General features: G+C 45.1%; 1 protein-coding gene across 20 annotated transcripts in view; it reads right to left on the bottom strand.

The window, feature by feature from the left end:
* Positions 1–20,797, bottom strand: part of CG34417 (uncharacterized protein) — a 48,403-nt gene extending 27,606 nt beyond the window's left edge. For 11 of the 20 annotated variants that reach the window (NM_001169208.3, NM_001272350.1, NM_001272354.1 and 8 more), the window contains exons 1-6: positions 20,241–20,797; positions 18,408–18,475; positions 9,275–9,662; positions 6,797–8,929; positions 6,309–6,659; positions 18–5,702 (exon numbers count right to left, since the gene is read on the bottom strand). In NM_001169208.3, the coding sequence (NP_001162679.1) occupies positions 18–5,702; positions 6,309–6,659; positions 6,797–8,929; positions 9,275–9,662; positions 18,408–18,464 (8,614 nt within the window). In that variant the 5' untranslated portion in view covers positions 18,465–18,475; positions 20,241–20,797. Of the gene's footprint in view, positions 1–17; positions 5,703–6,308; positions 6,660–6,753; positions 8,930–9,274; positions 9,663–15,095; positions 15,450–18,407; positions 18,476–20,240 lie in introns of those variants that run through there. The other 9 variants (NM_001298018.1, NM_001201619.3, NM_001298019.1 and 6 more) reach the window with 7 other exon arrangements.
* Positions 20,798–22,992: the final 2,195 nt, after the last annotated feature.

The raw sequence follows: 22,992 nt of genomic DNA, 5'->3' as shown, positions 1-22,992 counted from the left end.
AACCACCATCTACTCACCTTGCTTGGTCTCACAGGGTTCCTCTGCCGGTGGCGTCGCCTTCTTCTTGAGCGCCCGAATTCCGAAGAGCGGCAGTCCGTTCTCGTCCGTTGGACCCACACCATAACTGGAGGTGATCGAGTCCTCTTCGCGCTGCTTGTTGCGTGTGTTGGTAGTGCTGCTGGAGCTCGTTGTGGTGCTGGAACTGGTCATTGTGCGAGTGATCTTGCCACTGCTCGAAGTGGTACTAGAGGTGGATCCTTTCCGGGGAGTGCTTCCATTCGTTTGTGGAACGGTGGCATGGCCCTTCAACACTTTCGAGCGATCTGCCCAAATGGGTCCTTGAGCTGGCTTGCTGGGAGCACCACGGGTGGTGCTTGTGGTGGTGACCTTAGTGGTTGTGGTGGTGCTCCTGTCTCCGGGCGATTGCTTTCCCGGCGGACTAATGCGGCGCTTCTGCGCGGGACTGGCACTCCTTTCCCTCGGCTTTACTGGCGGCTTACCATGAGGTGATGTTTTTCCCGGAGCTATTGGTGTTGTGCTGTCCACCTGTTCCACTCTCTGTTGTTGCTGTCGGCGACTTGTGGTGGTGCGCACTTCCTTGGTCTTTACTTCAGCAGCGCCCGCAGGACTTTGATCTCGCCTGATCTTGGGTAGTGGTGAACTCTTGCCCGGAGTTGTGCTCGTGGTTATGGTCGTGATGGTGGTAGTTGTACCCGCATTGATCATATTCTTGCGTATAAGACGCATTTGTGCACGAATGCGGCGACGCATTTCGTAGCTGGCAACTGTTTCCAAAAGCTTCTCCAGTCGCTGCAAATCGAAAATTTCCTCGATCTCCAGCTCCAAATCGGAGTCCTCATCCTTGCCCTTCAGCGATGTCTTTCTTGGCTCATCTGCACCTCTTGACGAAGACTTTCTTGGCACATCGAATTTCACGGATGAGTTGGGATTGCGTGGCTCCACAGGAGAGTCATCCTCCATGGAGGACTTTCTGGAATAGTGACTCTTATTGATCTCCAGCGAATCGCGTCGAATGTGCTCAAGGGAACTCTTTGTATGATCCATGTACGAGGGACGGCGACCAGTTGGCTCGGAATCCACGTGTGTTTCGTGAACAGGTTCAAACACATTCCTGCGGCTAGCCACATTTCGTCCAGTGGTGTTCGTCGTGTAAGTGGTGGTGATGCTCTTTTCTGTAAGGGATTCAATGGGTATGATTTCGGGTTCGTCTTTGGATGGGTTAGTTGAAGTCGGTTTTGGGGTAGTTGTCTTGATGGTGCTCGGGTGCTCAGTGGTGGTGGTGGTGTTGGTGGAGGTCGTGTTCAAATTGGTGGAGGTGCGTCTACTGGGCGATCGGGAGGGAGATCGCGATAGCGATCGCGATGACGTTGGGGATGGGCTCTTTCCTTGCGGCTTCTCGCTGATGTGGGAAGGTGGCGCAGGTCCCACCACCTCTACGTCAACATCAACATCTTGAACAACCCATGACTGCTGACTGATTTGCTCCATTCGTTTGGAAATGCTGGTGGTCTTGGGTGGTGGCGATTGCGCTGGGGAATTGGCCGAGGGAGTGGTTTTTCTGGTTCCCGGCTTGCTCACATTGGTCACCTGATTTCTGTACGATCTCTTCTCTTCGGTAATCAAGTTGGTGCTGGGACTAGGTCGACCACGAGTTCCATTTAATTTAGTTGGCGATGGCGTAGTGCTGGACTTGCGCTCTGGCGTGCGCTGGCCAAATACAGACGGGCGGTTAAGGATATCCTTTTGACGCTTCATTTCAATAGCTGTGGTGTGTGTCTTTGTCATTGGCAGAGGTTCATCATCGAATTCTTCTTCGGGGGAGAATTCGGGCTCATCTTCGGATTGTCTCAGTGGTTCCTTGCGTGGTTCCTTTTGGGGTGTCTTTTTGGTCACCCTTTCTGGTTCCTCTTTGAGCTTGGTTTGAGATTCCTTTTGGGGCACCTTTGGTTCCCTTTTGTTCACCTTTTCGGGTTCATCTTTAACTTTCGAAAGTGGTTGTTTCTTGGGTTCCAATGGGGTTTCCTTTTGAGTTACCTTTGGCTCCCTTTGAGGTTGCTTTTTAGGCTCCCATTGTGACACTTTTTGTGAAACCTTTGCCTGATACTTGGGCACCCTTGCAGATTCTTCTTTGACCTTGGTTTGAGGTGATTTCTTCTGTAGCTTTTCCGGTTCGGCCTTTGAATCCCGACGTGTCTCTCTGGTTTCCTTAGTTTGTTGTTTGAATTCCTTTAGGGTTTCCTTCTTAGTTACAGTTTGGGTGATCTCTTCCTCCGTCTCGAGTTGGCTAGTCTGATCGTCGTCCTCCACATCTGTGTCCCGATCTAACTCTGGTTCAGACTCTTCATCCAATTCGCGTTCTGGCTCGCTCTGTCGGGAAATATGACGCTCAATATTGGCTACTAGACGTGGTGACTTCTGTGGCATAGTGGGCGCTAACTTCTCGGCTGTGTCGATGAACTTGTGTACTTTCTGGGAGACGCTCAGAGTACAATCGTCGCGCAGAAGCTCCTCATCTATCTCCTCCAATCCTGGACGCTCGATCTCAGGTCGAGAAGGGAGTGACGTAGGCCTGATAACATTCTCGGCAGTGCGCAAGAACTTGTCTACTTTCTGATTGATGCTAAGCAGACAATCGTCATTTTCCGGAATCTTGGCGTTCACATCAAATTCCCTGCTAAATGGCGCGGAAACCTTTGGCTCCTTAACCTTTTCGGCTGAGTGAGTGAATCGAGAGACCTTCTCGTGCACACTCAATAGACTTTCGTCCGTATCGGGAGTATTTACGGGATAGTCTAGGCTCTTGGGAGCCTCCACAGTGGGGTTATCCAGAATATCAACCTCTATGCCATTTGAGCTATGCAATTCGGAAATTTGACACCCGACATAGGTTTGAGATTCTTCCTCGAAAATCGGAATATTTGTGACCTGTGGCTTGCGACGCGGCTCATCATCGGGCTCCTGTACAACATCCGGATAACGGGGCTTTCCCGTTTCCAGTTCAGCGGGCACAGGAGTTGGCACAATCCTATCCGGAGATGGTTCCCTAGAGCTCTTCGCCTGCTGGATATCGATGATTACACCCTCTATATCAGTGGCCGTGTTGATGCGCTGCTCGCTCAGATTGATCGTCTTGGTGGTGCAGCACTTGCTGGGTCGGCTCCTATCTCCACCTGGCTTAAGGCTACTCATCTCAGGATGAGGCTTAGTACCGCTCATCTTAATGATATTTTCGCTTGTGGAGCGCGTGACCTTCTCGGCTTTATCGCGTCGAGTCACTCGGGGCACAGGTGCTGACTCCTTGCGCTCCGTTACCGGAAGCTTTCTAATTGGACTGGGTACATTTCCGGTGCCACCTTGGGATCGTCTCTCCGTTTTCGGTGACTTGGGCGCCATGTGATCTATGATGATCTCCGTGTGTACGGAAATATTGCTAGATCGGCGACGTTCGTTACCTACCCTGGTGGGACTGGCATCTGGGGAAGAGGAGTCTCCGTCTACGTCATCTTCTGGATTACGCGTTTGTGCCGGCGTGGGCGTCCTGGTCTGTTGTGGAGAAGTTTTTTGCTTGCGCGGCGAAGAGCGAAGACGATCCTTAATCGAAGGCGAGCCATTCGTATCGCTGGGCTTTCGACCCTGCCGAGTGGTTGTGGTCGTTGTTGTGATACGTGTCTCCTCCACCAGACTATCCCGCTTGCGACCCGTCAGGGAATCCTTGCGAGGACTCTTCCCGGCTGGGACCTTTGATTGTGGTTCTTTGAGCGGCAGTGGCTGCTTGGTTTTAGTGGTGCGTGAATTGCGACGTTCGGTTTCAGTTTTTGTGACACTTACACTGGTCGTCTTCTTGGTCTCCGATTCTGAATCCTTTTCCGGCTCCGATTCAGTTTCGGGTACTCTCTCTGGAATCTTTTGCGATGGCTTCGTATTCTTTTTGGGAGTTGTTGGACTTGGAGTACGCGGTCTCTGGCTGATTTTCTCTACAACTGTTTTTCCCCGGCAATCGATGATCTTTTCGGTCACAAAGTTTGACTCCACTTCGTTGGGTATCTTCCTACCAGAAACGGGAGATACTGATGGCGATGCAGTAGGAGAAGGAGGCTGTTGACTCTTAGGAACTCTACGTTCAGGAGAAGGAGACCACCTGGGAGAGGGAGACTTTGATCCCTCCTTGGTAATAACAATGGTGGTCTCTTCATTTATATTAATGGTCTCGGCATCCTCTTTTGGATTGCGAGGACTCTCCTTGGGATATTGAGAAGTTTCTGGTTCTTTTGGATACCTCTCTTGTTCCTGAGGATATCTTGGAGTTTCTTCTGTCTTGAATTGAACAGGACTCTGTCCCTTCTTTGGAATGCTGGGAATCCTTTGATCATTTCTGGGAGATTTGGGAGTTTCTGGTCCTTTTGGATATTTTGGGCTATCCTCTTCCTTGGGTGACTTTTTCGATGGGTTAACCAGAATCTCCACATCCTCTGCTTCGGTCACATCCACAAAGAGCTCCTCTTCCACCTTAATCTTCGGTTGCGTGCGTACCACATATGTCTCCGTCACACGACGCGGCTTATCATCTTCGTCATCATTGGGGCAATCCTCGATCTTAACTTGAATGGTTTCTATGGTTGTGTGGGAAACATTTACATCTTCCTGTTCGTTATTCGGTCGCTCAGTATAAGTTCCCTGAGTATCGCCATCTTCCTCCATACCCAAAATCTGGCGACAGCGATCCTCGAAGGTCTCGCGACGAGTCAAGCCCTTTTTGCGGTAGGTGGGTGACTCCTTGACTTCGGGTTGAGCCTCAACTTCAGTGGTCTTGGAAGGAAATCCACCATCTGGACTTTCAATCGTCTCAGACGGCTTGGTGTTCGGTTCAGCATTAGCTGGGATCTGTGGTTTCTTTTCGGAAATGGGCTGATTCTGGTTATCTCGTTCGTTCGTTATAAATTCTTCGTTTAGATTGTTTGTGGTTCGTTTCTGTGTAGTGGTAATGGTGCTGCGGAATATTTCCTCCTCCCGTCTCTGCTGGTTGGTTAGATCCTTCTCCGGGCTTTGGCGGCTCTTCTGGGGAACATCCTTGGGCAACTGTTTCTCAGGACTTTGGCGAGGTGAAATACGAGGAAGACCAGGACCTTGATCGCGAGTCTTTGGGTCGGGTATTTGCTTCTCGGGACTTTGACGGGGAGAAACACTAGGTTGCCTTACTGCAGGAACCTTTTCGGGGCTCTGGGCACGGGGCAATTGCTTTTCGGGACTTTGACGAGGTGAGACTTGGGGTTGGGTCCATCCAGGAGTCTTCTCGGGACTGCGAGCACGGGGAAACTGTTTTTCAGGTTGGCTTGGCGTGTAGACCTCATGTGTTTGCTTAAAGGCCGGCTGCTCCTTCTCAGGACTTTGTCTGGGTGTTGCCCTAGGCTGTGGTTTCTCGGGACTTTGGGACCTAGTCGCTGGTTTTCCAGGACTTTGAGCCCTAGGTGATGGAATTTTCGGCGAACCAGGAGCTCCGCTCGTCTCTTCGATAAGAATTAGCTCGTCAATCGAGATCTCCCGATCCTGGGAGACGCGACGACCCTCAAAAGTGGTTTCCCGCTGCACCTGACGTGGCTCCACACTGGGCGACTTGGAGCTACGCCTCAGCTGTGGCTCCGGTTCGTCGTGGGGCCTCCTCATTTGGTGGGGCTTCTTGTTGGCTGCAACGGATCAGGGCATAAGACTGGGGGACGCAAGGCGCTATGTGAACTCGTCTACTTCTTCAACCGTTGTGTGTTTGGTGAACGTATGTTGTGTCTACTATGGCATAGCCCTTGTTAATTGGTTAGGATTAGTTACATCTACGCTGTCAGCTTCCGCTACGGATGTTAGGCAAAGTCTACGGTATTGGTATTAGGCAGGCACAGGCACGTTCTCAGGCAATATCGAACCAAATAGAAATACACCCATTAGTGGAAGCTCGAGAGAAAGAAATGTTAGACTTGTAGTGGTAGAGTTAAGGGCGCAGATCTCTTTCAGTCTGCCACCCACAGAATTGGCATCCCATTTTGTGATTGATTCAGTGCAAATTCGGCTTTTTTGTGTAATGTGCTTGGTCAAGACATTGAACATTGAACATTTCATAGTTGCGGTTTTGGTAAACAGTTTTCAAGTATATTTATTTGCAAAAAAATCCAAAAAATAAAGAAGTAAAGATAGCATAGTTAGGTGTACAGAGTTTCTTGATTTTATTGTTTTTTTTTTATTTTTGTATTTATTTTTTTTTTTTTGCCTACTTTCGGGTAGTGGTTGAATTCAAGCCTTACCAGGGGTCCCTGAGCTCTCGGGCGTCTCGGGGTTTTCCCCCTCATTTCCCAGCTGGTAATATTGACGCCGCACACAGGGTGCCTCTTCCACCACCTTTGCCTCATTAGCGCTCAGCTTCACCTTGCGGATCGGCTGGGAGTCGGTATCGGTAGCAGGTTCGATTGCAGATTTTTTCGGGTGATTCTGGAGATTGTCGGAGGTGGCGGTGGTGGTGGTGGTTGTTGTTGTTGTTGTATTGCGGGTGGTGGTTAGTGTTGGTTCGTTGTTAATAGTAGGAGGAGTAGTTGGTGGCAGAGAGAATATATCGCCGGGCTTAGTGGTAGTATACGTATACTGTGATAGCTTGTTATCTGAAGGATATACATTCATATACATAGTTCATAGTTCCAATATTTATATAGCATATATATTCATGTGGTTTCTATTATTATTTTTTTTTTTTTTCTAAAAAAGTCATCAAACTTTTTTTTTTTTCTCTAATTCGTACCTGGTGGTGCGGAACTGGCTGGTGCTGAGGTGGGTGGTGCAGCGGTTGTGGGTGAGGCTGGTGCTGGACTGGGACTGGACTTGGTGGTAATGGTAGTCGTGGTGGTGGTCACACTTCCTCCTGCCTTTGGGGTGGGCGACCTTGGCTCGCTGGCAGTTTTCACCGGCTTGGTGGTCTTGGTCTTGATGGTGTTGCTGGTAACATTACCACCGGTGGTGTGCCTAGTCACAGTGGTCGAACTGATCCTGCTCGATTCCGATGGCGCCTGGCTGTCATGGGAACCCTCACGCATTTCCCGACGGAAGGTGCGATTCGAGGAAACGCTCGATCGTGGCGTCTGATGGTGTGAACCCACCGAGGTGGTGCTGTCCGCCGGCGAACTGCTGCGCAGCGAGGCGGCAAATGCCCGATGGGCGGCGTCCACTTCGCGCTCCTTTTGCAGCTGACGCCGCGTCAACGGCTCCGAAGTGGTGGTTGTCTTGGTGGTGGTGCTACCTCCAGTGTTGCTGGGCCGCGATTGACTCGGTTTGCCAGCCGGTCCGCGTGGCGAACTGGCGTAATCGTCTCGTGGCTGAGATCGACGTGGACTTCCGGATCGCGGAGTCGAGTGCGATGGGGCATTGGGATGCTCAACCTGTGTCTCAATGATCCGTTCCGTGTTCGTCTTGCGATTGGCGCTCTGATTGCGACTCACCGTCTTGGACGTGTGCAACACCTCACCATCGGGTTGATCGGGACGAGTGCTTGTTGTGGTTGTACGCACCGAAGGAAAACCATGAGTGCTAAAATCCTCCTCCACCGGCTGACGTCTGGTGGCGGGTTGCTCCCAGCTGGGTGTCGGTGCCTCCCTCAGCTTCTGTGGAGACCTCTGCGGCTCTTGGTAATCATCGCCCACAACTTCCGTTTCGATGGTGCGCTGTGAGCTGGTCTGTTGCTTCACTTGGCGGCTCTTCTCCGAACGTACCACCACCACCTCCTCGCCAGCAATGCCGGGTCTTTGCGAGGGATATTCCTGTGTGGCCTTATTCGGACGCACCGAGGGGAAACCATGGGTGCTAAAATCCTTGGCCGGCGACTGACGTGGTGAATGGGATGGTGGGGCGTAAGAGGGTGTCGGTGCCTTCTGCACCACCCTGGATGTAGGCTGATCACGGTCATCGTACTCCTCCACGGTCTCCGAGGTGGTTTCCGTGGAGAAACGTCGACTGGACTTCTTCACCGAGGAGAAGCTCTGCGACTCCGTCACATGCTTTTGCTCCACATTGTCCACTACATCACGAGTTTGGCTATCCTGCTCATCCTGCTCGCGGCGCTGATTGTGGACTTGGTTACGGGTTTGATTGTGTGTCTGGTTGTTGGTCTGCTTGTGCGTTGTATGACTCTGACTGGGAGTAAGTTGCTCCGTCTCGTAGCGCTTGTTTTTGACAATGGTTCCGTCCGGCAGGCGCTTAACAGTAGTGATCATCTTGACATTAGGCTTGGGATACTCCACCGTATTAGAGATTATCTCGCCGGGTTGCTCCATTAGATGTTGGACATGGCGTTGATACTCCGGCGATGCCTTGTCCATGTCCACATAGCGCTTGTTCTCCTCGTAATGCTGTTGGGTCTGGACATTCCGGGTGCTGTTGCTTTGCTCGCGGCTCTCCGTGAATCGCTCCTGCTGCCGTTGGACCTGCTCCTGGCGTTGGATCTGCTCCTGACGCTGGATTTGCTCCTGCCGCTGGAATTCCTCCTGGCGCTGCAGTTGCTCTTGGCGAATCTGTTGCTCTTGGCGCTGCTCCTGAATGCGCTGCTCTTGACGCCTCTGATCCTGCTCCCACTCGCGGGTCTGATGCTGCTTATGTGGCTTCTCCTGGTTATCCAGCAGATAACGCGGCTCATCGCCATACTCCACGGTGGACGAAGAAGACACCACCTTGGATGAGGACGAGGTGGAGGTGGAGCTCATCTTCATCTCGGTGCGACCACTGGTCTCGTCACCAAAGACCACCGTCTCTTGGAGCTGGGTCTTCGAGCTATCGGAGGCCTGTTTCACAAAGTTCTTGTCATCGCCCTGATGGGAGGCACTCGAGCGCTGCTCGTTGCGACCTTTAAACTCGGCCAGGCCACCACCATTGAGCTTCTCCACGCCTGCGTTTGTGTTGGTGTTCGTTCGTCGGTTGGTTCGTTGGGTGGAGGAAGTTCGAGTGGTCGAGTGGTCGAGTGGTCGAGTGGTGGACATGGACATACAGAACAAACAGAGTTGGGTTATACACAAAACTTCACCGACAAGGGACAAGGGGGTTAGATCGCTCAGGCATTTACCGTAATCTCAGTTGGCTAACTTATATGACTTGTAAAACCAACAATTTGCTATCAATATGATAACAAGTCCATAGAGTCAGTGAGTTACCAGCAAATGCCTGTGTTTTTGGACAGCTTTGGTGCCAGCCAGACAAAGGGGGCTACCACCAAGCAAAACGAATAGTCACTTACCATCTGTTTTGGCCAGAGTTTCGGTACGATAGGCCCGTCCATCGGGACTGACCTCCGAGGAGGTCTGCACATCCCAACCGGTGGTGTTCGGCTGGCTGAGCGTCATTGAATGGAATCGCAGCTCATGCGTGGGACTAGTCGAATCGCGCACCTCCTTAGACTTGAGGCTCTGGAAATTCTGGTCGAGCAGGGCATCGCCGTGGCTGGTGGCCAACGGATCCTTGCCCGCGTAACCGGCCAGCGTGTTCACGTTGCCATGTCCGTTTCCGTTGGGCTCCGACATTGGGTCCGTTTCGTGTCTATAGAGGTTGCAAAGTCGCGACTCGCGCAGCTTATAGAGATGCGATCGGATCTGCCTCTTGCGCTCACTGTCCTCGGACTGCTGCCACTGAAAGGAAGGAGAAGGAGAAAATTCCATTAAAATAATAAATTCCATAAGCGATATAATTGCAAAATATTTCCAGTGTATCTCGCTTATATGCAGTCTCAGCACTTGTTTTATTCCAATGTAGTTCACCCATTTACGCTCTCAACTCGTTATGTGTAGATAGGCCCGTCCTTGGGCCAATTAAGCCAAGTGAACTCGTGCTCAAGTTTGAGTGCCTGCGAGTGGAGTCCAAGTGGAGTGCAGGGAGCCCACGCTTGTCGCTTCCAGCGGCTTGGATCGCCTTTTATGGCGCCCGCGGGCCACTAACAATTAGCCGGTCAGCCAACACAACAAATGCAGCCGCCATCGGCTGACTCAGCCACTCAGCTTTATAGACTGAAATCGAATCGAATGCCCGGTTCTAGCCGGTGAAACGATGATGATGATGATAAAGATGACGCCCCCAATAAGTTCTCAGATTTCAATGGCAGAAGCAACCGATGACCAAAAATGGTTGAGATTAGCGTAAGGGTAACAAATTGAATGATTCAGACCAACGAAATGATTGATGGAGATTGGTTTTTTTTTTTTTGTGTAGAAATAGAGCAACAAGTATACAAAGAATCGATGACACGCAAGAGAGTCACCTAAATCCGAATTCAGTTTACGGGAATTTGCTCCATTTACGCCCTTATTCCCTGGAAATCCCTTAAACTTTCGCATAGTTCCCTTATCAGAATCGAATCGAATTTGAGGGCTGACGTTTTAGCTTATAAATAAAACATGGAACAATTCGCACTGACCGATAAGCGGATCGTATTGGCCTCAACAAAGAGCCTAGCACGATCATATTTATTTAAACAATGATCTAGAAAGGTGGTAGACTTAATAGAGGGAGAGAAAGAGAGAACTAGCGAGTGAGCGAGTGAAAGAGAGAGGGGTGCTAGATGAGATAGCGCGATCGAAATATAGTTAGCAAACACAAATTGAGTGAAGTTGATGCGGTGATATCACCTCACCTCAACACAACCAGTTTCGCTATAGCGGAAAAACATGTCAAATAACATTTGTATTAACAATAATGACACCTCGATCTCTGTGCCGGGTGACTTAACTTCGCTAACTGTTTAAATTTAGCCAAACTGAGGCCATACGACAGGCAAATGAGAAACTTCCCGAAACCAGATGGAATTGAAATTACGAATAATTTGCAGATTAGTAGTTAAGATTGGGCATTAAATTTATGATGCATAGAACTGTATTAATGGATAAAAGTACATACATTGGGAAGTGGAATTATGATTTAATCTAAAGTTTTGGCTAATACTATTTTCAAAATACTAGATATTAACAGGTATACTCTCATTAATAACATATGTATATGGTAGTAAATATCATTCTCTCATGACCATCTGTTCAATTTGGCAGCCAAATTGCAATACGTTTTAATTAGATCAGCCGGTGACCAATGGTTTTAGAGTTATGAACAACCTTTCCAGCAGATGCCGGAGATTTATGAACGCTGTCGTTTCCGCCTAGTTATTAGCGAAATCTCATATTTGTGGGATCCCCAGTGATTGATATGCGAAGTTGGTGCTTTCTTTTCTGACAAAACGGAACGACAGATGGCGCTGCCATTACTTTCAGCGCTTTCACTCGCCCAAATCAACCGATTCGAATTGACAAAATAAAACAAAATGCGCGAAATCAAAATGAGAGATATGTATGTGCATCTATGTGTGATGTGTGTGTGTGTGTGTGTGCGAAAAGTTTGCAACTTTGCCTTGTTGTTGTTTTCGTCTATTTGTTTGTTTGTTTGTTTGCCCGCTTGTGTTTGCTAGTGTGTGATTTTTTCAAGAACTGGTCGCGTGGTCGCAGTCTAGACCTGCGTCTTAAGTCGCCTCTGCCAGCGCCGCTGCCAGCAGACTCCGACTCTCTGAGTGCACTGCAAACAATTTCTAAGCATCTATATCTACATTCGTTATCAAAACTAAATAGCGGTATAAAGAGTATTCATATTGAAAATGCTCTAAGCGTTCTAATGATAACGGATAAAAAGAATAACACACACTTTGCTGCTCAGTGCTCAATCGGAACTCGTTTCTTTCAGTGTAGCTGAGCCCCTGTCTCTGCCCGCAATGACGTAATTTCTAAAAGTACCGGGCCGTCTGACTGAGATGAAGAAGAAGACGCTGATTTCGCACCTCTGCAGCGACGTCGGCAGCGGCAGGCAACCTGTTGGCGTCGACGCCAACGCCAACGCCGACTGCAACTGCGACTGCGGATGGACCGCTCTTGCCTCTCGCTCTGCGCCCGCTCTCGCCGTCTCTGTCTGATGACGTGACGTGCGAGATTTCGTTGATGTGCGAATGCTGATAAATTATTTTGAAGTTTTTTTTTTCGCTTCTTAGCTGTTTTTGTTTTTCATTTATTAAGCTGTCGTGTCAGCAACGTTGACCTCCAACTTTTCCGTTTTTTTTTTTTTTTATTTTTTTTGGTTTTGGTTTTTTGCGCCAAAACCGAAATCTTTTTGTTATTGAAATTAAACTTTATTAAAACTTAATTGAGGTGGAAATCAAAAGAGAGAAAGATAAGGTCGCGGAGTCAGGCGGGAGCTCCCACTTAGCCGGTGCCCACTGTACAGATAAACCTTGGCTGCGATTAGCTCATAACTAAATGCTTCCCCATTCAATGCACATCAATCCGAGATAGGACATGAAATATTCAGAAATATGTCAGATAGTAAGCGTTTAAAAATAATGCATATTTTACTGATATATTTCCCTGTAGATAAGAACTTCCTATTTTTATCAGTGATATTGGCAGTAAACAAGAACTTAAAAAATGCAGGTACTTTCAGACTTGCCATGTTAACTGTTATTAAGATTGGTTTACAAGTTATATACAGATTTTAATTGTTGATGTACTTATATTTTAATGCAAATTTTGCATTAATCTTTGAATGTCACACTTATGCGTATGGTTTAGCAATTCACGATCAGCAACTTCACGTTAATGGTACCGAGTTCAATTTTTTGTTTTTCAGTTACTAGCGAGCTCTACAATACGCTGAACAAAATTGCTTTGCACTTTGCTGCCGGCGTTAATTGCCGTCACTTGTTCTGTGTGCTTTGTTGTGTATTTTTATGGCAATTTCGATTTCGATTTCAATTTCAATTTCGCTTCAATTCCCGATCCCGATTCCCCTTCAATCTGTACTGTGTGGTGTGCATATGCATATTAAAGTGACCCAATTGCCATTGTCCATACGCCCAATTGCGAATCAAGAATCCAGAATCGAGAATATATATATATAGAATATAGTCTACAATAATTTGAATTGTGTCATTTTTAGGTTGACAAAAACGGTGGTGTGCGGTGGCAAAAACATGTTTATGTTTGCTTTCGTGGACTTATTTGTGCTTTCGGTATCGCTGTTAATTGTTTGCCTCTTATTTTGGGTATGACATCGCCCCAGGTGAATAAAACATGGCACTATAAAACCACAGCACAGCAGCAACAACAAAGTTCTGAAAGTGGAGCACTTTCGTGGGCCGTCGCTTGCATACGAAAAAGAGAACCACGAGAACTGGACGCACATTAGCCGGTCCTCACTGTCTACAGTGCCATGGGAAAACGTGAAAAAATAACTCAATTTTCGGTTTTTGGGGTCTCTCGGCATTTTGATCGATGGACAGCTGTCAAATGGTTAGGCGTGTGGGAAATTATAATGCAAGCTTGGATCCATAGGTGATATATAGCCGACAATCGTCACCAAATCGGTGGGGGCCACAGCCAGCCGCAAAGCAAACAAATAAGCAGTATAAATCTTAAGCCCAATAATGATCTCATACATATACGAAAACGGAATTACGCATAGTGTATATATGTATATATATGTATATTCCAGACAATTATCGGAGCCACAGTCATTAGTGCAGGTGGAGTTTTTTTGTTTCGCTGGCCGGAAAGCCATTTGCACTGTTTTCTCAAATTATAGTTGGCTCAATTTGAAGCCAAGCTTGAGATTCGCAGTTAGTTTGTCTGGCTATCAAATTGGATAGACATTGGAAGCCATAATTCTATGCTATAAGCAAACGATATTTTGTTTAGAATTGAAATTTCCAGTTAAGTAATCGTAGCACCGCACACCAAAAGGATCAATTCGAATTCGAATAATACAATTTGAGATCCACACTCGAACCTAGAATAAAGACTTCTAGGAAAGTATATGGTTATATGATAGTTTCCCTAACTTGAAGCAACAGATGGTGTTATATCGAATAGCGCAAATTTCCTTATAGAGAAGGAGATTATACCAGGTGGATAGCGGGCAATATAAAGTTTAGCATATTGTGAACGTTGAAGATTTATCGGAACATCATCTATCTCCGACAATGGGAGCAATTTCCATGGCTAATTACAACCGAAGCCCCGCTCCCCGAAAATAAATCCCTTTCGGCTGTGATCTGGTTTCGTGAGTGGAAAAGTGGAAAAGCGTAAGAGCGTAGAACAGTTGGTTGCCAAGGCCGACGGCCCACGGCGGTGTAAACTTGTTCGCCAGTAATTAGATACACTCCCGATTAGCATATGCATACAGTACATGCATATACATACAAAGATACATATGCATATACGTACGTATATCTCTCCTCGCTTTATAACTCTTAACTCTTTCTATTTGGTAACGCCCGCCCCCGCCCTTGTCAGCTGTTTCAGTTGTTCTAGTTGTACGATCTTCGATCAACTAACTGGCGACGAAAACCCACAAACTGAGCACTAAATTCCCCGATAAGATCCGTTTGTTTGTTTACAAGCCACTTGGCGCAGTTAAAGATACATCCAGAGATACATAAATAGGCGTATAAACAGTACAGCTACAGGTAGCGCTCGCTAATTGGCAGGCGTCGTTTATTTTGTCTTTTTATTAGAGACTATGAGTGTGATAATTGCCGAAGTATGAAAACTTTTGGGTGGCATTTAATGCTTTCAATCGGTTCATATCAATAAATTTGCAAAAGCGGACTTAAAAATAACTATTCAAGGACTGAAAAAAAAAAAATGGCACAGGTCAATTTCCCCACGCAATAAGAAGGTCTGCCATGGATTTTAAACACCGCAATTACGCGCAACTATCGATTGTGCTGTTAAATAATAAATCGTGGGGGTGTCTTTGGCCAACTTGTTTGCCCTTACTGTAGCTTTTGCATTGCGGCCAACGATGACTGTATCTTACAGATGTACAGGTATAGCTACAGTTAGCGACTAACTGTTATGCAAAGACTGGGGGGAAAAAAAAGGTTAAGCTAAACTGTGCGAAAGTGTGAAAGTTATGCGAAGACGGTTGAGGAGTGAAAGAGACGGGGGGTTGAGAGAGATGGCTTTACGACCTCTTGTTCGCAGCTTCTTTTACGTTTTACTACCCATATTCTGGTCGAAATGACAGAGAATTACCTCAGGTAAAAAAGAATTGGTATTCCTTTTCTTTTTTTTTGTATATTTATTTTTTTGTTTCGTGAATTCTTCTCCTTGCTGCTGTGTTGTTGTTACGGGAGATTCTGTGTGGTTGAGTTGTTATTGCACCGGCAAAAAATCACGTTAAAAAAACACTTGGTGTAACTAATCCTGTGGGTTTCTCTCTCTCTTCCTTCTGTTTTTTTTTTTTTTTTACTTTCGTGCGATTAACAAATAACTAGAAGTGTGTGTGTAAAAAAAAAGCGATCGTCGTTGACTGTTGTCGTTTGGATGGTTGTTCTTTTTCACGGAGCGTCGGCACGTTGCAATCGATCGAGCACCAAAATCAGACTGAAGTTTCCAATCAGAATCAAAGCCGCCTAAAGTGGCCGCTGTCGCTTAGACGTCGACGGCGACGCCGGCAGCGAGCCGAGATATGACCGAATACGAAAAAGCGACGAATACGAAGATGACGCGACCGCCCAGCCGCACAGTGGGGCAAATCGAGCAGGTTGGCAAATGAAAATGTATGATCCACACATTCAGCAGTTCTCTATTAACTCAGGTGACAACATATTGGTTTGAATACATGCTTTATATAGAGAGCTACAGAGATATATAGCTCAAACAATTTGCCTAAATTGGGGTCACCAAATTCAAAGTTTACCGGCTCATAACTTGGTGAAAAATGGTCGTATCATGAATTGTAATACTTTCTGCAACTCGGCTCATCAAGTACAAGCAGCTGGTTTCATTAACTAGTTAAGAGATAAAAAAAATTTCAATCATTTTCCATAAAAATTGACAAAATACAGAAAAAAAAATAATTTTAAATAATAATTCAGATTTGTAGGCAATTAAATTGCCATCATTTTGAGATATGCCACATCTAAATTGGAGCAAAATGAGCAAAGTTATTGGAAAATAATGAAATGCAAACCATTACAAAGGTGTTTACCAAAACGAGTCACCTTTCTGCAAAACAAAACAAAACAAATGCCCTCACTTCACTTTAATAAAAGTGTAAGTAATATTTTGTTACATTGCTCATCCGCTGCGATTGCATTGAAACGTGTTCAATTTCGGACTTTTGTGCAAAGAATCCGTGTCCGTGCGGATCGACAATAATAAATCACTTGATCGTCGGCCGGAGGTGGGTGTCATTGTTGCAATATGTTAATAAACACCTTTAGCCCAACCAAATGTGTGTGTGTGTGGCTCAAAACTATTTTCAGCATTTTTGGAAAACACTCGAGCCGCTGGCGCCCACCATTCCCACTGAAACGCTGCGATTCGAACGGGCACCAAAAAAAAAAAAAAAAAATTACTCATCGACGTTGGCGCAGACGTTGCGCAGACGCAAATGGAGACGCAGACGTCGTGACTAGACGGTCGTTCTAATTTGCCGCACTGTCCACCGGCCATTTGGTGGCCCACTGTCCACCGATGACTGACCATTTGGCCACTTGCTGCATTTGGCCATTTGCCATACGCGGGTGTTTTATTTATGTTTTTTATACATTGTTTTTTTTTTTTAATATTTTTTTTTCTTTATATTCGTTACTCCGTGGTGTGCCAATTCAACTTTGGCTCACTGATTTATTCAGCAGTCGACGGCTGGCGACCCACGCGATTTTTTGACTCGCGCCTGAATCGAATTGAATTGACTGGAATAGAATCGAATTGACTCGAATCGAACTCATACTCGAAGCTGAATTGAATCGCCTCATGGCCAAGAAACTCGGATCGTGGCCAACCAGCGCTGCTTTCTGGCGGTTTTTTGGTTTATTCTGAGTCGAGAACTGAGCGCCCAGGGATGCGCACACTATCCTTGATGGTTTTTAAATATGCATTCGATTTTAATTGTATAAATATTTATTACTTTATAGGAAATGCTGTGTGTGTAGAAGCTTCGCTCGTTAAATTCAAATAAATTTCATTTGATTAGATAAGAAAGTGTTTCTAAATTGGCAGAAATTTGATAAGATTTAATGGCAAATTTGATTGTCATTCTCATTGACATTTTAGGTGTTGTCTTTACACCTCTAAAAAATTGGTTATCTTCGCGACACCACTGTAATTTATTCACCATTGTTTATGGACATATTAATGTAGTAAAAGCCGCATTTGTGAATTAAATTAATGTTATTTGATTAGACAAGGCATTGCTGGCTGACAAGCTTGAGCAAAACCAAAGTTGATAGATCAAAAAAAAAAAATAAAGAATGACCATCCCTGGTCAAGGAGGAAGGAGCAGAGATAGCTGGCCGAAAAGAGAAAAAAGAGAGCGCGCATGGAGCGGGCTCAGAGGCCAAAGCTGAAATTGATTCATGGCCAATGAGTCATCATCGCAGGCTTTTTATCAGCGTCCGTCGCAGTCGCAGCGCAGTCACTGCGCAGTCGCAGCACAGCCTCCCAATTTGTCTCTCTCCCACCCTCTTTCTCACCATATATACATATCTCTTTCGCGTCCCATCTTTCTTTCTCTTTCCAACACCGACTGCGTGGGCTATCTCTCGTCTGCTGTTTGCCGCTTCTTCTTCTTCGTCTGGTCTGTTATTGTCTTATACCCTCTATAAAGGTATGATATAATGCTCAAAGTAGTCGTAGAATCATTCATAAATAGATCATACCATATTCTCGTTTACTTTCTATTTCAATGTTGATATGAGTTTCCAAATAATATTTTTTTTTTCAGGTTTCTAACTTTAAGTAATATTGCTCTTTTTTCGTTATAAATCATTATACGATTTTTCTTTATTTTATATATATATTTTTTTTCTGTTTTAAAAGTAATCCGTGCTTCGATTCTGAAACTATCACAACATTCTTAGCTTATACAGATAGATAGATCATCATTTATTTGGACAGATACCCTCGATGCGACATCGTCATCGTTTTTCCATTGACTTTTCTAACGACTTTTTAACGATTATTGCAAATGTCTGAGCCAAGTCAGCGACTAGCGGCCCACGCGGCCAAGTGAGCTCCAGTGAGCAACCCCATAAATGACCCAATTTGGCCAGGTTGAACTGGGTTTGGTTTGGACTGCGACTGGCGACTGGCGATTGCGACTGACTAACCGATTGAGTGAATCTCTGGCCATGGATGGTCTGGATCGCTTCTGGCCAGTTCTCGAAATTGTCGTCTGGGGAAAAACAGGGCTTTAAAGGCAATACGATTGGCATTGAGCTGGGAACGGGGACACAAGTCCGTCAAGGAGCCAATGAACTGGCATTCAATCGATGAACTGCCTCATGGTTGAACTGGACGCCAATGGAGCTTATTGATTTTCATGGATCATAAACTTACCATTTTTCTCAGCAATTCCTCATTTTGTATATCACCCAGATCGCATTCCACCTCCATGGCAGGAATGACTGAAAAATAGAAGCAAAATGAATATATAAATGAATATTATGCGAGATAGTATAGCTTAGACATAAGATTAATTCCATAGAGGGTGGCCAGAGAGATTGCTCGTTTTGTCGGATGATGCAATTATTTCGCTGCACATTTCTCATGTTGATTTATTTGATGATCATTTGAATTTGTCGTTGCCGCCCGGGGCTACGCAAAATAACCGAGCAATATCAGTTGCCATCGATCATGATCAGTAGTGTTTAGGCCACTGTGGACGACGAGGCGAGCCAGAATCGGAATGGGAATCGCAATCGTAATCGGAATCGCATAGAATAGCCCAGAATCGGTCAGATCCCCACACCCCAATGTGCGTTGTGACATTTCCCCCGTAAATGGCCAACTTCAAACATGGACAGCATACATATACATAAAATACAAAACTAGAAACGAAACTACAAAACGAAAAACACAGTCAAGTGCATCCATTAATGCACGCAGCAAAACTGATGATAATGTTTGAATTTCATTAGTATTATATAGTTAACATTCTATTTAGGTTCTATTTGGCTCATTATAAATAACTAAGAATGATAACTAATCTCAAAAATTGAATTTGAATTATTTCAAAAAGGTATATTGCACACATTTTCTTGCTGTGCATTCGAGTTGCAAGCTTGATTAGCACGGCCGCAACATTTTGGCTTCGCTTTTGGTTAGCATCAACGGGCTCGGTCAACTGGCAATCCATTGGTGGGGAGGGGCGGAGCCGGGAAAAAGCTCGGGCCAAAGCCAAACAAGTTCAAAACCACAATTGGGCAAACATTGGGCCCAACATTGAGTCGAGCAATTGAACTTGAAAACTGAGCCAGCTCGAAAGAGAGCACCTTGCGATTGGTTTTTAGGTGGGGATCGCATGTTTTGCGTTCTGTGGATGGGTCTGGTAGAAAGGTTCGGTCAAGTTAAGCTCAAATATGTCTCAAAGAATTCATATATTAATATGAATAACAAAATTTGTATATTAATATAGTTGAATTTCAAACATTATTAATCTATAATCCTAATCCTTCCCATTTACGATAACTATTTAAATGCAAACACAAATCAAATCATTCAGACGTCAGACGAGCAGACATTTAACGCATTTATGGGTCATCCATCACAACAGTTGTCCAATAAAGCCATGTCCGCTGGACCAAAAGATACATATATATATATTTTTTTTTTTTAGCACAATCCGTATCTTATACAAATCGCGTGGGTTGGCGTGTGGCCAATGCCCTAAGAATGCCGATTGGCGATCGCATAAAATTCATGAATTACCAAAACGGCGAAACGAAACCGTCATATTTTGCTGTTGGTCAATTAAAAAACGTTTTATTATCGAAAATCACTCCGTGTTTTTTTTTTTTTTTTTTTGTAAGTCAAGATTTATGGCGAGTAAAATAAGCATAAGCGTAAAATGGGCAAATTCAAAGCCAGGCAATAAAATACATGATTTAATGCATGATACCATGAAAATAGCCTAAGCATCTTAAAGTTTCTTTTTTTGATATTATTTAATAAGTTTAGACTTTAAACTTTTTTTTAATCAGTGCCTCCCATGAGCATAGTATTCGCCGCTAGGTGGCGCCAGGCGGCAAGAAAACCGCAGAAATCACCGCAAAACTGTTAGAATTCCTCCACCAAACATTGTAGTCAATCTTCCGCCCAATATATATATGTATATATATATAACTATATATATATCTTACATATCTGTAGTACCTGTGCAATTGTACCCACCTGTTGCTGCTGCTGTTTTTTGAGCTTATTATCAGAGAAAGACGTCGACTTGAAGGCTTTTGTAACTTTAGACGACGCAACAACGAGCAGCAACGTATGTATTTTTGTGTACTTGACAAATATTTAAACAGTAAATAGTTTAATTTACGGAAAGATCAAGTTGCGCCTGCCTTTCCGGCGAAAAGTTGCCAGCGACTTGCGCGCGGTTAAAAACGCGGGCGCTACTTTGTTTTTTTTTTGTTTTATTTCAACTCTGCCGATTGTTTGATTGATTTGCGGTTTATTTGCTGGATGTTGCTGCTGTCACACGCGACTAATAACGCGAAGGAGTCGGGTTTCACCTTAAAACAAATACTAATTATTTCACAAAAAAATAAAGCACGAAGTGTTGCAGTGTCCTGCAACAAAACAGTCAAAAAAAAAAATTAAACGCGTAAACACTTTAAAAATTTTTTTTTTATTTTTCGAATGCAACAGCGAGTGAGTTTTGATGTTGGGTTTGTGCGGCAAGCCAAAGGAGGCGGAGGGCTGAGGGGCGTGGCGAATGATGCGGTTGGCACGAGCGGAGGCTCTTGACTGATTGCAAGCCGCTGTTGTTGCCGCATTTAGGCGCGGGCTCTCTCGGCGGCCCAAAGCGGCGGCGTCGACGCCACTGCCACTGCAACGCTCTCTACACTTGGGGAAAAACATGATCACAACTAGGAAGTATGTCCAGCATATCCAGAGAGAAGGGAGTGAAAAACTGAGACTTAATGTGGCTTGCAGCAAGCATAGCATACTTTGTGGCGTTCTAGATACGCAAATTGTATAGGATCTTAGGATCTTAATAATAGCTGTGATTATATTAAACACCATCTTATTGATATGAAATTTGGGATACGAGTGGTTATTGAAAAAACAAAGAAGTTGCCTTCAGGTCGAAAGTGTCCATTTCTTAAGCTGCTCTTTTTATGAACTATTTTTGCGAGTGCATGCAACATGCATATCTCTCAGCGTCAGCTGATCCTGAGCGATAAGGAAAGTGAGAGCGAGCGAGAGAGCGACAAAACTTGATAATCCCAGCTCATTTGCATGACTAATGACCACTGGGTGCGCAAATGGGAGGGGTATATACGAGTGTAGTGGAAAGACAGGAACAAGAACACAAAGATAAAGACAAGAACATAAACAGGAACAAAGTCAATGCCTGCCAAACCCTTTGCATATTTTTCTTATGAGACTTTGCCATGGCAATCCAATATGGATTTCTCGCGTGAATTGGAAAATTTTTCTTTTATCATGTTATACAATACAATTGGCTTGTGCAACTTAAAACTTAAGTGGTTTTTGGGTTATGAGCCAATATAATAGCTGTTTTTTACCATCAAAACTGTGTGTGTTTGCCATATATTTCAGTTGAGATATCTGATGTTAGAGTTAAGGATTAAGGCCTTTTCTTCTAGATGGATATAGATGTAGAACCTGAAAAAGAAGACCAGTTCGAATGGCCTTATCGCTGGTGTCTGTCACAAAACATGAAAATGGTCAGGACGAGGCTGAGGACAAAAAAAAAAACAATTAAACAAAAGGCGAATGTCACAGGGTCAGTGGAGCAGGCTTGTTTATTTTGGCCAAAACCACCTTATTAGCGATCTCATCATCAATACGCACTTGTTGTCACCCCTCTCTTTCCACGCCACACGCTTCGCATATATCGCGCTCTGTCTGCCGCGTTGTCGTGTTGCGTGTGTTGAATGTCAACGATCAGCGATCATTGTCAGTCGCATAAAATCGCATAAAGATTGCATGAAATGCTGTAAATTCTAGGAAAACATTTGCTTATGCAACTGGCACAAGGAAAACAGCCGCATCAGCAGGAGAGGCATCTATTTTTAGGATACCTGACCAGAGTGCTCAAGCTGAAAAGAGTTGTATCTATATCCCAATATCTAATGATCACTTGATGATCCATAGATATGAAGCAGGCCCAAAGCCAGAGAAATCTACAACTTTCAGTTGCTCCTCGATCCTTTCACATCGTAGACTTGGCCAAGTGCTGCTAATGCCAAACTAACGACTTGCAACAAGAACAGCTGCGGCCGAATGATTGGCCGCCCTTGGAGGAGGAGCAGTGAAAGCCGCTCTGGGCCACGCTATATATATATTGTCCACTTTTGGACACTGTCCTTGCGCCTGCCTGACGTCAGCACGTAGGCAGTTGAAGAGGCGACATGGCGACAACGACAACACGTCTTCAACTTGTTGCCGCTGCGCCTTAAATGGCCCGGAGCAACTTCACCAGAGCATCGCCAACATCACCAGCATATCCAACATCACCAACACATCACGCACTCGCTGCACTGCACAATGACAAAAAAAAAAAAATGCATCGGATTTTTTGTCTTTTATTAATTTATTTTAAGTGATTCACGGCGGCGTAGACTGAAAACGAAAACCGAAAACTGAAAACAGCTAAACCTTGGAAGTTCCAAAAATGTCAACTGATTGATTTGAATTGCACCGCATTGGTAAGAAACTGGCAACAATGCAACAATGCCATAGAGCCACCTAATTGGAATTTAAGCTTGTGCTGGTAATTAGTTTACAAGCAGCATGGCACAATTGAGTGAATAATATAACATAAGAGGCATAAAGAAAAAAGTCCCAAAAGAAAGAACTCATTCGAACATACATACATAAGTGAAAAAGTCCAAAAAGAAAGATTTCCTTTTAGACATGAGTGAATAAATATCCCAAAAGAAAGACTTAATTT

Source organism: Drosophila melanogaster, chromosome X, assembly GCF_000001215.4.
Source record: "Drosophila melanogaster chromosome X".
Classification (NCBI taxonomy): Eukaryota; Metazoa; Arthropoda; class Insecta; order Diptera; family Drosophilidae; genus Drosophila; species Drosophila melanogaster.
This window is presented reverse-complemented; position numbering and strand designations above follow the sequence as displayed.